The sequence below is a fragment of the Bombus vosnesenskii genome, unplaced genomic scaffold (assembly GCF_011952255.1).
Source record: "Bombus vosnesenskii isolate JDL3184/JDL3185 unplaced genomic scaffold, Bvos_JDL3184-5_v1.1 scf7180000013266, whole genome shotgun sequence".
Taxonomy (NCBI): Eukaryota; Metazoa; Arthropoda; class Insecta; order Hymenoptera; family Apidae; genus Bombus; species Bombus vosnesenskii.
Window position 1 is genome coordinate 1,009,825 of NW_022882926.1, and position 16,140 is coordinate 1,025,964.

Sequence of the window (16,140 nt, forward strand, 5' to 3'; positions counted from 1 at the left end):
ATGACGAAACAATGTCAACGCAACTTTAACATGTACGTAAGAAATAAAAAGAGTATCCAGAAAAATTACGAAGTATGTAGTGTTTTTAAGAAGTACAAAGGTAACTCAAGAGACGGCTATAAGTTTTATATGTAAACATTACTATACACAAGGCAATTATTAAAATTTATTGCTCGTGAAGGATTAAAAATATTTCCCGTATTTGGCGTTGGAAGCTCAAGACATCCTGACGAAGGAAATAATTTTCTGTAGGTCGTCTGTCGTTTTACTATATCGCAATAGGGTTACGGCGCTGTTGGATATACGCGATTGTTATTTATCTTAAATAACATTGTTATTGTCTATATTGTTTCATCGCTAAAAAGCTATAATTGTTAATAATTAATTGTACTATATATATTTTCTTGAGATTGCACTCGCGAATGAGTAAAACAAAACAGTGCAAGAGATTGGTAACAGTATAACCCTCTCAGTGATCACGATCATCCCTTGATTCCACTTGCTAACCAAATGTCTATTGTCTAGCATCATAGTCAGAATATTGAAACATCATCGACAACTTTCTCACATTACTTGATATAATTTTATTTCATTCGATATTTATCATTGATTTAGAAATTAAGTTTCAGTTTCATCAACTTGGTGTAATCTAATTTAACTGAGATATAATAAACTACTGTTATTAAATATTTCATTCGTTGTTCACAATGCTGTTAGTAATAAAGTTCCAATTTTTCTAAACTCCTCAAGCTGGCGATTTTAATTAGGATTTTAATCAACGATTCCATCTTCGTGACATAGTAGATACGTACATCGGACACTTCCAAGGTTTAAAATATAGAGGCTAATTATATTAGAATTAATCACAAGCTAATAATAACAATAAATAGAAATTAATATAATAATAAATAAATAATAGAAGCAAAGAAAGTTCGATTACATATGTATAATTCAGATTCGATAACGTCGAAAGGACGTTCAGGCTTTAAGAGATTAATCCTTCCACATTCCCAATGATTCGTATTTACTTATTTATTACTAGATAAGATGTGTCGCAGACCGGCGGACAAATATCTGGGTCTGGTATTAATTGGCAAGCAGGACACTTTGATAGGCAGTCCGGGGCGAATGGAAGACCGAAAGCTTCACTTTGATGTCGAGAACGCGGTCCATTTCGTACTGGGAAGCTCAATTAATTAAGCAACGATGAAGAGGGATGAACTTATATGTCCGAGAGTTTCAAGACTATCCTAAGTCATATGATTTAATAAATACGATTATCGTCTGCTTGAAACTTTTCCCGGGGATCGAGGTACATTACAATAATAAATTCGACGCACAGTTCCCTTATACTTTCATAAATGGTTCACTTTTTGAGATTTCTATATTTTTTAAATTTGTTTCACTGCAAAATAGTACAACAAGTAGATGAAATATTACAAATACTTTGCTGATATTTTACAATACTATCTTAGCTATGTGACTAAATAATCAAGTAACGTAATGAATCATTCTTTCTTGTTTTAACAGACGATATTAATAGAGAACGCATAAAAACAAAGAAATACCAAAATATATCATTAACGTAACGATCTCAACGTTTTAATCGTTAAACGTTTTTATCGTCTTAATGACAATCAAATGTTTTGCGCTGATATGATTCTTGGTAAACGTCGAATTAAAGTGAGAGTTAAGTCTATGGTATTAAGACGCGGACCTCGAAGACGAAGAGGACAGTATAAAGAAGAAGGAAGAAGAAAGAGCTAAGACGAGGAAGAAGGGGAGGACTAAGAGGAACATGCCGTAGTAGAAGAAGAAGAACAGGAAGAAAAGAGGCGAAGATACAGAGGCGGCCACCAGAGGCGGTGATCTATGGTGGGATTACCGGTGGCGGTATTTCTTCATAACCGTTTCTCCGGGTTGCTTCTCTTTTCTCTTCTTCGTCATTCCCACCAGGTTCGGTTGGCTGGCCTTCTCTTGGTTGGTCCTGCGATCTACCAGCAGCGTCTTTCCTTCTTCGACTCTGCCTATATCTCCCTACGATGCTACGTATACACCCCATGCTCTATGCTCCGTTCAGCTCGTGGGGGGTTGTATCTTAATAACATTCATGAGCTCAGATATACCCGCCAGATTTATTGCTCTGACACCCGCGGATTCAGCGAAGCTCCGGAACCAACCACCACCCTCTCCTTTTCTCTTCGCTTGCTATCGTTTCCTTTCTTCTTTGGCAACACTCAATCTCTTTGCCTATTCCAACTTTTTCCTTTCTTCGATTCTGATGGCCTTCTGTCTATCGGATTACGTGAACTTGTTACATGATTATTCGCTGTCGATACCTTAAATGCTCGGTTAACATTGTTGCAAATTTGTAACTGCGAATTCAGTAAGGTCCTATTGCTAACAAAACACTTTTACAAATTATTGTGTATATATGTAAATGATCTATCTTTTAATCGAGCACTGAGCACAATTTTCTCTTGTCATATCCACATAAATGTCTATTTTGGTTAAGTTGAATTGTGTTTTTAATTTTTAACTCCCTTAACCCACCGCTACGGGCATAGCCCGTAGTACGATGATCGGGTCAAACGTAAATATTACGGGCATATCCCGTAATAGATGATCGGGTCAAACGTAAATATTACGGGCATAGCCCGTAGTACGATGATCGGGCCAAATATAATATATAATATAATATATAGTAGCTTGTTTACGTTTTCGGCCCAAAATTCTCGAACGTAAATCGTAGGTTAAGGGGTTAATTACATTTCTCAATGACAATGACTTTGTGTCATTTCAATTTGATGATAGTCGTGAAATAACTAATAAAAGTAACGATGAAGTGATACGATGAACTTATACATTGCAAACTAACTTCTTTATTTCTCTGTTTATTCCTTTCTTACGCGATCAATAATTAGGATAATTTCAAAGCTAACACTTTTGTTATCACTATATGAAACGAAACCACGGTGGCTCCGCTTTTATCCGTTTATCAATTGAGTCTCTTGTGGAACTACCCTACAGATACCATTCTGCACCCTCCGCTTCTTGGCGGAGGCCGTCGACGGGTGTGTGTTTCGATATTTATGGCTGCCTGTATATTACAAGCGAGCTTCGAAGCTACCACTGTCGTTATATATTCAACATTAAATATATACTACCTTCGATTTACAGCCGATTCGTATAAACGTACCTCGTTCTCTGCTACTTCTCTTTTTATTAAAACAATAACTAAAAGATTGACAAATTATTATTTACCAAAATTGTATAAATACATTCAGAAGGCAATAAGATCCAGTAGCAATTTTCTAGTAAGTATAAGCATAGTTACTTTTAAATCTTTACTTTCAAATGTCAAATTCTATTTTTTTAACCTTGCAATTAATCTAGAGGCTGTAATTTAGAAGATTCTAGTGAATTATAACGTAAAATCATTCGATATAAAAGAGGGGGATAAGGAGATAATTCTCGCGTTATGAAATTTCTATGTTTATCTCTTTCATTCTCGTCATTCATCGAAATCGTGTGAGAAATGCATACCACTTTCACTTTTTTCACGAAGATATACTTAGTATAATACAAAATGAACCTAGAAAAACTTTCGTCAAGTTTTGCTAAGTTTCTTCATATACAATATAATCGTATAATCATATAATTTACATGAAGACAATAAGAAAGATTCATATAAGCATATTTTTGATCTAAACAATTTATAATAATAAATTAATATAGCGTAACCGTCTTAGCGAAATTGTTTCTATACAAAATTGCAAAAATATTCATGGAATGTTTGTCAAATTAATAAATTTTAACTGTAGACTTGTATTCAGGTCCAACGTGAGTATCACAGGTCGAGTGAGTTCAGGTCGAGCACATATTTAAATAAGCAGTTACACGCCACTGAAAGACAAAAATGGTTATACCTGAGGGCAGAGATCAAACAGGACGTCTATCTCTTTCATCATATTTGCATTTTTTATCGACTACCGAAGTAGGTTCCATTGCGTTACAAAACGCCATAGATGATTCAAATTTGTTCCATAGGAGCCTATATATACAAACGAACGAATAAAAAAATATAAATTCCGTTGAAAAGTGTCGAACATTCCGCATCTTGATTACTACATAGTAATTAACCAATTCTGTGTATTATAAACATAACTAAATGAAAATGTTGAAAAGTTAAAAATTCTACACCTTGATTACTACGTCGTAATTAACAAATTCTGCGAATTGCAAATATAATCTAACCCATATGTGGAAATCAAAGAAGCAAAGTGATCGAAGGAATTCTTACGTTGATTCAATGCATCTAATTTTCAAAGGACGATCCTCGATTCCACGGAAGGTTACCGATTACATCGTTTCTTGTGGGGATGTCTTTCTATGTTCGCTTACACGTGAGTTTGTGTACGCGTGATCGTGGTCGTGTAGGAGTAGTATAAGCTTCTCTCGTGCTGCGCAAGGCAATACAGATTTATGTAAGTATTTAGCACAGGCTCTTTGCTTTATCACGAGTCGCCCAGCCAAGACATCGTTGGCGTTGTACCCAACCCATCGCATCGGTTTGACCGTCCGAAAATTTTCAATTATTTTTCCATCCTCGACTGCTTCGATCCCCTGTCTCGTCCTCTTCTCCTTGCCCTGTCCCGCGGGATCACACCACTTTTCGCCGTCGCCTGTTTGTGGAGACTCAAATCTCTAAACCGATTCTTATCGTTTAATTATACACATATTTGTTCTTTTATAAAAACATTTTTTAATTTGTAAAAGTTATCAGGATCACTTGTACGATCGAGCAAATATTATTAGTGAAGTTTTAATGAAATTTTACAAATTACGTTACAAGTTACAAACTACGTATGCTAATGAATTTTCTCGAACAATAGGATCAATAATCTTGTAAATTCGCTGATATTATTAGTTGTTGACTTATTGCGTAAGTATATTATTGTATTAATTTTAAACAACTGTCAGTTGTAAGAAGCATCCATTTATGTAATTAAATCTTTGCAGTGGATATTGGAACATCAATTTCATATACTATGTTTGTGGATATATTAATGACAATATAAGAAATATAACAGCGATTTTTATAAATCGCTTGTAAAATGTCTATGTCTATTTATATAATAAATTAAGAGAGATAGTTGGGTTAACTGTTGTATAATTTACAGCTTAGTGGTTCCTTATATATACAAACGTTTAAAATAAGTTTATTTGTATTAATTTCGCGACCAACTTAAAATAATAGAAAATAAGGTACGTTCGAGCCACTTCATAGTTTTCTTTTATCAAAAAGACAAAAATACAAAATAAATAGCAAACGACGCGTGTACTGTTTACAGAGAAAGAAAATTGACGAATTTTTTTTAAATTCATTAAGCAAAAAGACTTGATTCTTCGGTTTCGATTACAAAAATCTTTAGAAAAATACTGTGAGTGTAAATTTAAATTTATTATTAAATAAATATGAGAAAAGGGATGAACTTGTTGAAAGTCTCTACTGGAAAATTCTTCTATGGTTTGTGATTACGTGTCTTGTTACCGTTTCCTAGCAAGGACACGTCTATCGGATCAAAAAGACACGATCATATGTCAAGAGAGAAAAGATTCTGTTTGGCCAATCATGAAATGGCTAAAAGCTATTGGTATCGTATCAACAACCCCTCTGTCGAACCCTGATCTTCTAGTAGAATGGGCCTTAAGCTGTATGAAATTCCCGCTGATCCTCCTAAAATACTAACTAATCAGCATTCTTGAGTTTATCGAAAATGAAATAAACGATGACATTCGCTCTTATCCACTGCTTCGTTTTTAAATTCTTTAAAGCATAGTATACTTTAAGATATTATTATACCCGCTACTAATAATCATCATCATACGCACATCTTGTTTGTTATATTACTGTACATTTCTATGAATGCACCTGTCCTCTATTTCAATTATCTTCTCTAATATTTTGTACACTTTAGAGAATTTCGTACGAAATAACAAATTTGTACTTGGTATACAGATCAACCATAAATCCTACATTAGAAACTTAGCACTTGAGTTACCAGTCTTCATTGATCTTGCGATTTCAGTGGCTCCTAAAATTCAAATGATCTTTCTGCGTACGACAGAGGCGGTTTTTTACATTTGCGTATATAGGCGATTATGCAGGTATAAAAAAAGAGACAGAGAGAGAGAGAGAGGACAGAAAGAGAGGAAGAGATGAGAGAGGTGTAAGGAGTAGAATGTTGGTGTTCGGTCGATCTTAATACTGTCTTAAGCCCACCAGAGCGCAACATAAATTATGTATCGTCCGGGCGTAAGATGCCTCCAAGATCCCAGGAGCACCTGGTATTCCTACTTCGGCTCATGGTTTCTCCAAGACTTCCTCCGCCTCCTTCTTTAGCCCTCCTTCTCGGTGGCAGTTTATACGTTCCAACAGTACCTCCTCCGCGGGTCCCTAAATTTTCTCGAAGTCTATAAGGGTTAAGGAATTAACTGTGGTTGCTGGCTGGACTGTTGCGAGCCTACAGGGTTCTGATACGACTCGGTGCAGGGTGCTTGCCTCTGGGAGCTTAATAGCCCGTGCGAGGGGCAAGCGAAATACCGAGAGGAAGGAAGGGAAGCTGGCAAGATCTTCGCCGAAAGCCATTACAAGGATTTCTTTTATTTACGATCGCGAAAAGAGCTCCTTTGCTGGTCGGGCTAAGTGGTATGATCTTCTCTCCTCATGATTCTACTTCTACGATAGATCTCGGCCAATGACCGACTAAGCGGCCACTTTTGGAGGCTTAATGTTCTGTCCAATCGTGTAATATTCGACTATAGATCAATTAAGAGGCGATGTTGCCTTTCTCCGAACCAGCAACTTTCTTGTATCGATCACGAAACATAATCACCCATAACTCTCTATTATACCCAATTCTTGTTTCTTATTTTCTATCAGATAAAGGTATAAAAGTTATTAACATAGGTGAGCTCCGATACTTGAAATTATTCCGCATTAAAACTTAGTTGAAAATGAAACATTGAATTTCAAATAAGGATAAAAAAAGAGTAACATAAATCTAAGAATTTGAATAGCAAATAAAAATTAAGTGTTCGTGAAATATTTTTTTATTAAGGATTTAAAGGAACCGCAAACGAAAAATGTATTGCCAAATTGTTAAGTCTAACAAATCATGTAATCATTTAAATTTAAATATCTATCAACTTCGTTTGATTAAACTCTGCAACCAGGGGGTTATTATCAACCAACCATTTCAATCTTTTATGTCTAAGTCAACCTTTAGTGACTCATTGCATTGCTAATTTCCAAATGAATTGCATGCATAAAGAAATGATATGTAAAAGAAGAAACGTAATAACATTCTTTTAATATTTAAAAATACTGTTTTAATTGCAGAACTACCTAACATAAAATTTATTGTTCAATTTAGATAGTAAGTGAGCTAATTATTTCTGGCGCAAAGAAAATTATCTAGCAATCATTAATTATTTTGAATAAAAGAAAGAGTACGAATATGCAATATATCTACACTAATAAATAACAATTTTGGCAGCATTTATTTATATAATCAATTATTACTTAAGTAATCACGAGATCAAATCGTAAATTTTTATATACCCAGGGCATGTTAATTATATTTATACATGTGAATTAAAATACAAATTAAATAATGTCTCATGCTTCTAATTATATGTTCACGAATTAAATACTATATTTATAGATGTATGTAAATATTTGAAATATAAATGAAAAGTAATGTCCATTCTAATTTATTACGTGGATTAAAATTTTAATACATGAATTTTATGCAATTATAGACAAGCTTAAAAAGCAGTACTTCTACAATTTACAATTTCACGATATTTAAAAAACTATATCAAAGGATTTTGAAAACAAAATACCTCCATCAATTTTTTATCATAATGGGATGCTACCAATATATTGAATATTCCGCACAATATTATAATCATAATAAAATGAAATATATAAAAAGGCATCCTTTATAAGAAATTAAGGAAGGAAGAATAAGATATTAACGTAATTATCGTAGAAAATAATTTTCTATTCTTTTCCTAATTAACATGTTACTACATTACATTATATAGCAGGTATGTTTCAAAGAAACTATTATTTAATCAAAGCATTGTATTCTAATTTGTCTCTTTTAGTAATTAAACATGTGCAAAATCAACCGTATTAAATATTACAACTTTATGTGAGATATATGTATAAGTGAGTTTGTAAGCCACCCACGGATATTATATAAATCATAAAAATCTGTCTCCTGTGGACCTCTCTCTTTCTCTCTCGTAGAAGGTTGTCTTTCGCTGCACGCACGGTCAAGATGTAGAGCGGGTGCCGATAAATTAACGGGATTAATTATCCGACCCTCGGATTTAACGGAGCCGAGGGATACGGCCTACCATTCTCGGCGATCTTCCTTCCACGGCTCATTACTTTCAATCGCAGCACTTCAATATCTCTCTCTCTCTCTATCTATCTATCTATCTATCTCCTTTGTCTCTTTCTTTCTCTCGTCCTTTTTTCCCCGCTGCTCGTAATTTTTACCATAGCTACTGACGAGGTTGGGGTGGGATTAAAGAATAAGGAAGAGGAGGTCAGACTTCGTTTATATGTCTTCATCCACGATTTCATCGACCAATGAAAAGGACGAAGTTAAGGGATAACAGAAGGGAGAGTAAGAGTCAAAGAGAATAGCTGCGTCGCCGACCTTACCATCCCTTAAGGATTATAAGGCCAATCCTGCGGCTAATTTGCGAACTCTCGAATTCTCCCTTTAACATTCTGCGATTTCGTCTTAACCATCCTCTCATCTGCCTTTTAGTCGTTTCGTCCTTGTTTTCCTTGTCTTTCTGCTCTTACGCGCAATCCTAAAAAGACACGAAAATATATACACTTCAAACAATTTCGTTTTTCCTCCAACCTATTTAATGTTGCTTTATCGTACCTGGTATAAGCAATGTTCTTTCTTTTAGTTTTGCGGAATTTCACGATATTTTTTTACATTAATTGATAACTCATAGAAAGTGAAGGAGATCCATTTCTTGCTTCTTACTTTTGGTCACATGTTGAAGATCAATGTTGACCTACTTGCACATTAACACGTACTTTCACGATAGACAGTAGTTTTCTAATCCTTCGAATTTAATATAAGTAACTGCTTCGACCTACATATCGCAAAATTTGAGCAGCATTGTTATTGTATCGAGAGGAATTTTGGGAGCATTTAAACGTAGACAAGCAGATTCAAAGTTTTTCTTTTAAAGTTAATAGTAAAAAGAAATGAATGAGAACAGAACATTGATAGTTCTTACACAATCCTTATTTCCATCTTAAGAAAAGAAGAATTTATGATCCAGAATCCATACTGTAGTAATTAGAAATTAAGCTATCTCGTTGCTGAAAAATTGTTCTTATACAGTGACGCTAACAATTACAGATACATTTTCAGAATTTTAAATGTTCATAAAACGCAATAATATAAAAGTCGATTGTGCGGATGAAAACACTCGCAAGTTGATCATGATTATGTATTAATTAGCTATATAAATTATCTTAATTAGTTACTACTCTGCTTTCAAGATTAGCAGATAAAAGATAGGAACTTTTTAAGATTGCGCCAAAACCAAGAAATGCATAAAAATATCGATGATTCATAGTAAGCCTGTACGTTCTAAAATTATAACCGAAAAGTGATATTTCCAAAAAATATTGAATTTTTTTAGCTACGCAAATAAAGAGATTGTACTGTGTCGTCACATCTTCAACAGATTAGGCTATAATCATAATCATAACCTGGTTATTATTCGGTCATTATCCTTAACCATTATTCTCGTATAAATCCTTCTGCATTTATATAGGATACGTAACAGTATTAGGACACTTTTACTGCTCTTACTGATCGCATCCAACGATCTAGTCATCATGGACAACATTATCTACGACGAAACGTCCGGCAGCTGCATGGAAACAGAATAGTTAGGCATATCCTAACCGCGGCTGATAGGAGAACAGCGTGGCTCTCCGTTTTGCTCTTTCTCTCGATCTCTCTGTCTTGTTCTCCGTTATTATTCAGGAACTTTGCTGACAGCTCTCCGGATAGGCAGATAAGAACGTCCTCTGAATGCCGAAGCGCGCACAATGCTCCTTTGGAACGACGTGTACCCACGTCTCGTGGTTACTTTTCTAGCGTACAATCGCGACGAGGCCATAGTTTACCGAATAACATGAACGTTCTTATTCCGAAATCCCAATTTTTCGTTATCCACGCAGATTTGTCGACCGCTTCCGAATTCGTTTTCTGAGTTTCATCGATTGCTTCGTTGAGCATCGTTCGGTTAGATTAGGTAGTCGCGTCACATTCATATCTAATGGAAAATGACGTTAAAGGAAATGGCTGTATATGTACAGAGCTGGAAAGAAGTCCTCTGAATGAAATACAAACCTAATTGATCATTTTCGATAGAATCGATACAATCGTAAAGCTAACTGCGCGTATTAGCCGAAAGTGTCACATATATACAAAACAAAGAATATGGCATCGCGTGACAAGTCTGGCGAGATTTCTTTCCGATTCTACACCGCACTTGCATATATGAAATATTAATTGCGACGCGAATTATGATTGTAAGCATAATGAAGATGTCCAGTATATGATTGAGCACTAAATTTAAAAGAAATCGACTTAGCTTTTAAGTAGTCAATGTTGGCAAACACGAAACTCAAAATAATAAATCATTTCAGTCTCTGAAATTGAAGGTATGTACGAGTGGAAAAACCTCAATATCACTTGATATTTGAAAGCATATTTCCAGTCAAACAAAGTAATAGGCATTAGTAAAGTGGGAATATCAACGAAGACAAGCGTAGAAATATGAAAGGATATTGCAAATCAAATAAATGACACGACTTTAGAATTTGTAAATGAACTATATAATGACTGATTATATTTTTGGGATCTTTTTAAATCTTGCAATGTACTTATAAAAACATGTAAATTTTCGATATTATTAAAAGAATTTTTACATTTCATTCGGAGCTTCGTCGTATCTGTTGTTTAAAAATCCAATAAAAATTCAATATTAATTAAGGATTAATCGAAGAACAGAAAAGGGAAAGATTTCCAGGGCGAGAATGTCATTCCTTATAACGATTTACTAGCGAGGGTGTGGTTTAAATTATTCCTGTGTCGGCTGACAAATTAAGATCAGATAGAGAGATGATCCTCGAGGCTGCTGACTTTTAGATTTTCATAAGACATCGGCCCGCCACCCTACCGGCTTCTTACATTCCACCCTCTTTCTTCCATATTCTTCGACCTCAATTTTCTTATCCGTCTGAACAGTCTACTATTTCCGTCTCTGTTTCTGAATCTTTATTCTGGCGTTTTTCGAATCAAATATTCGAACCGCGTTCAAGATTTGTGAAATTTTAATGCCTAGTTCAGAATTAATTATTTAGTTGTACTCCTATTTCGTTTGTAGAAACATGTCATTGTTAGTCAAAAGTTGAAATTTTTTAACGCGTTATGGTGATTATCTTTTTCAACAAGAAACGACGAAATTCCGTAGAAAATGTACCGTGAATATCAAATTTACAAATAAGTGCTTACACATAAATCTACGTACGTATTATTCCTAATCATAATTAATTGTTTATAGAAATATGTGAGGCAAAATTTTTTTAATTAAAGCTTAATGCAGTATGACTACATCAGTGTGTTTTTATTTTTCATATCATTAAAGAAAGATGATTAATTTAATTACACACTTTTTCAACGACGCACAAAAATGTTTGCATAGAATAATTGAATGTTTAATACGTCTAGTTTATATATATTATAATTCAAACAAAACGAATGTTATGCAGAGTTCTCAAAGGTTTTTCGCTCAAATAATATCCATGGATTCTGCAAGCAAAAATGAGGAACGAAGATAACTCATCGTTTCGCTCAATTTTGTAAGCTTTCATAAAAATAGAATGAAATAGTGTGATACTTCATTAATTTGTCTTAACGAGCACCAACATAATTTAGATAAAAAACATGGTTTTCCATTGAAACACTTAGCTTGATCTTAATATGTTTTCTTATTTTATTTGCAGACAACATTTTGAATTGTTCAGTTAGTAACTCCAGTATTCCTTTGCAGTGAAGCTTTTTGAAACCAAAAATGATATTTCGGAAAAGGAGATTATTCTTATGTATTAATCTTCATGTATACATATTTATCTTTTCCTTTTTAACTTGCTATCGATGAAAATAATAATTTATCAAAATTGCAAAAGCGATATCACTGAAGTACGAAAGCTTAAATAAGGTTCAATTTTTAACACAATTTTTGCTAAAATGCAAGGAAAATTGTTGACGATACGTATGTATTTACGTGAAGCACTACACCAGTAAAATCAAAGGTTTGGTGAATTGAATAAACTTTTGCTACGGAGTATCGATAACAAATCGTTATCCGTTTATTGAATGTACTAAAAAGACATACAATACAAAAAGAAATACAAGATATCAATACATTGCAATTTTCTTAATTATTTAATTGTAATTTATTGTAATTTATTTAATATATTATCTTTTTATTATTTTAAAGGCAAGAGAAATCTTAAAGTAAAAAAATTAATGAATTTCCAGGTTCTGTGAAACTTATTCGATATTTATACGATTCATCCGATATCGGTAAAATAGTCCCGATTTCCTGAAGAACGTCTCTAAATCTTTGCCGCTCTCTTAACGATGTCTCGACTTTGCTTCACTCGAGAGACGAATCTCAATAACGAAAGGGATAACAGTTTGAGTTTGTACCTGTATAGTCTCGGATAAGAAGAGGCTGCTGCGGTGAAGTCGAATTTCGATGTTTTGCGAATGAACGAGCATCGACCTACGTGGATCTTTACAAGACATTTTAATTGGACAAATCCGCCTATCCTCATTAAATCCGCCCTGACTTCAGTACGATCTCCCTGTTGTCGTCCTATGCGTGTATCTCATAGATGACGAAAGCACTTCCCCTTCGTCATCTTCGTGTAGCATTGTCGACTTAAACGGAGTCGAAAGTCTGATATCCTCTGATCAGATTCGCTCATACCGTCACAGGAACTTCGATAGAAAGATCCGTTTCCTCTTTAATCATTAGTTCTGCATACTATTCGCCATGGGGAAAACGTGTCGTTAAATTTTATGTTTTCTATAAAGTTGATTTAAACCTTAGTTATTAGTTGACTCTTATAATTGTATCATTAGCTTTTTTTAATTTTGGCATTATTTAAGAACGAGAAATTTATTTGATTTCATTTTAACTGAGCGAAAATAAATTTGAAAGAAATTTGGCAACAATTTGCATCTCGTACTGAATTAAACAAATTTTAATGCAGCTCAGTGTCAGTGTATGTCACGTTATGATTTATATACATTTACATCTAAAAAGTTTGTAGATTCTATATATAAAAATAAATGACGTTGAATAAGATTCTCTTTTAAAATGTCTGTTTATTTAATATATATGGTCTGCTATAATATTCACAGATCTTAAATAAGTTAGTACATAATAAAATTTTTCATATACATTCCTTAAAATTAGTAAACATCTCCAGTTTACTTAAAAACATAATTAAGATTATGATGTGTAACGAAACATGCACCTACACTGTATTTAAAAGAAAAATGGTTTAAACATCGAATTGTATATACTATAAAATTGTAGTATTGATTTTGAAGAAGTGATAATTTAATGTTGATGTGACAAGTATAGTTCTTTGCCAAATCTGTAGAAAGGTTTTGATTATTATTGTAAAGCTTGAGTCGGAGTTGACTCGACAGCAACACGTTGATTTCATCTTGGGGTGAGATTTCAACCCCGCAGACTCTACGTTTCGAGACTCGCAGACATTATTACAGACATTTACGCTGGTCTGTATCATATCTTATATACCGCATCTAATTAGATATTGAATAGGACTGGGTGCTGAATAGAACTAAATATAACAAAAATATATAAAAATAATACAAAATCGTTTTTGTACGAATAAACATTTCTCACATCGATGTATGTGAAAACTAATTTTAACCCCCTCCTATTTGATATTGCATATATTCAACATTGCACGTTAACAAGTTAACGCATTTTAACGATTAATTAAATGATAAATGTATCAATGTTTTCGATAAAATTACTTTTAAGTTCTAGTAAATTATGCAAAATCTTAGTAAAAATATCAAAAGATACGTATTCTTGCTATTAATAATACATAAAAGTGAAAAATTTGTCTCGCAGTTCAACAAAATTCATTCCTCAAGTAAATAATGACATATGTAACATTTACTATCCAATTATGCCTCATTGGTAGCATAAGTAAATGGATAAATAAAATAAATACTATGAAATGGGTATAATAATATCTCAATGCATCGCATGTTTGAAAAGATTCTTTATTTATTTGTTCCTTAAGCCATAACAGACGAGGGGAAGAGTATTTACAAACAAGGAAGTATAGACACATCGATACTATTTAAGAAGGATAATGACGATGCTATAAATCATGACGTATAGTTTTTATTCGACAGTATTCTCATTATGTACACTTATTAAGGTCCATAATAATTATATTAATTATTACGCGATAATTACAACAAAAATGTAACCGCCGAATATGGTCACAAGTCAACGATATTAAAGAATAACAGGTTGATTAACGATGTTTCCAATTCTCCTCTTTTCTTTTCTTCCGTTTTACAGTACATAAATGATCGTGTCTTGTGACACCTTGGTTGTTCCTACTTTACGTTACATGAAGAAACGAGCTAGTCTGCATGATATGGGTGCGTTTGTGGTGATTCGCCCTCAAAAAGGGCCATTTTCAAGCGCTTACACTTGGCCCGGCGATTCTTGAACCAAAATTGTACATTTTTTGGTTCCAGTCGCGGGAACTTTTGTCGATACGGCATCCGATTCAGCTCCTCCGTATATTTCAGAATCAACTGCGAATTAAACAAATTAAACCTCTTAAACTAATCGATTGATTGACAAAAGTAACAAAATGGGATGAAAATTATAAACAAAGTAGATTCTAGTTACGTCTTGATTCTTATTGAATTTTTGAAGTGAAAAAGTAAGTGTGAGACTGGGCATTTATTGATAATAAAATATATAATGTAGTTTATCTTACTCATATATCTTGAATAACATCTAAATTTATTATGTTATAAACACATTGGACATGATTTGTTTCACGTGTAATCATTTTAGAGATTTTAAACTGAACTTTATTTTCTCAAATAGGATGTTAATTTTTCGTATTCAAATTTTAAAAAAATTTTAGAGAATAAAAAAATCTGCACAAAAATGTATTAGTACTAGATAACTTTCAATTTAATAATTTAGAAAGCGTTTGGCTTCATTTTTTGAGTATTTATTTGGCATAATTTGTACCTTTACGTAATTTTTCATTTATTCCATCATCATTTTAATAATATTCCTCGTGTAAATATCATAGCACTTTTTTTTATACATTTGAACATAAATATCTATCTTTTCATTTATACAGAATATCAATTTTCTTTTTCTTTTTCATAATCGCGTATGAAGCCTGAGAATACTATCACTACTAAAGGAATAAGATATATTTTCCATATATTAGACAAAATATTCGGTTAATTAAATGGTTTATACATATGTCAGTATAAATACAAACAGATATTTTATTTAGAATTGTTAAAATTTTGGAATAAAAAATATAAGAAATAGTACAAAAAATATAATGCTGTTTTAAACAAAGTAGACCATTAAATCTTTCGAAGGAAATAATTCCACGAAAAAGTACGCAGATTACGTGCTTCTTGAAATCATGTAACTTTCGTATATAACAATTTTTGACTATAATTTGGAAAGTATTTAAATTATGCGAATGAATATGCATTAAATACTATATTGAGTGAACCATTCTGTATAAAAGTGTGTAAATTTTATCTTTTGTATTATATTTTTTTTATTCACAGCCACAGGAATTAAACGCATAATCTTTAAGAGAATGCAATGTACAATTCTGACTACATCTTCGTTACAATCAAGGACATAGAAAGGATAAAATCACGTATAAGGATGTAT

General features: G+C 33.1%; 1 protein-coding gene across 3 annotated transcripts in view; it reads right to left on the reverse strand.

The window, feature by feature from the left end:
* Positions 1-14,571: 14,571 nt before the first annotated feature.
* LOC117243631 overlaps positions 14,572-16,140 on the reverse strand; it is a 58,667-nt gene continuing 57,098 nt past the window's right edge. For all 3 annotated transcript variants that reach the window (XM_033511274.1, XM_033511273.1, XM_033511275.1), the window contains one exon: positions 14,572-15,014. In XM_033511274.1, coding sequence (XP_033367165.1) covers positions 14,838-15,014 — 177 coding nt within the window. In that variant the 3' untranslated portion in view covers positions 14,572-14,837. The remainder of the gene's footprint in view (positions 15,015-16,140) is intronic.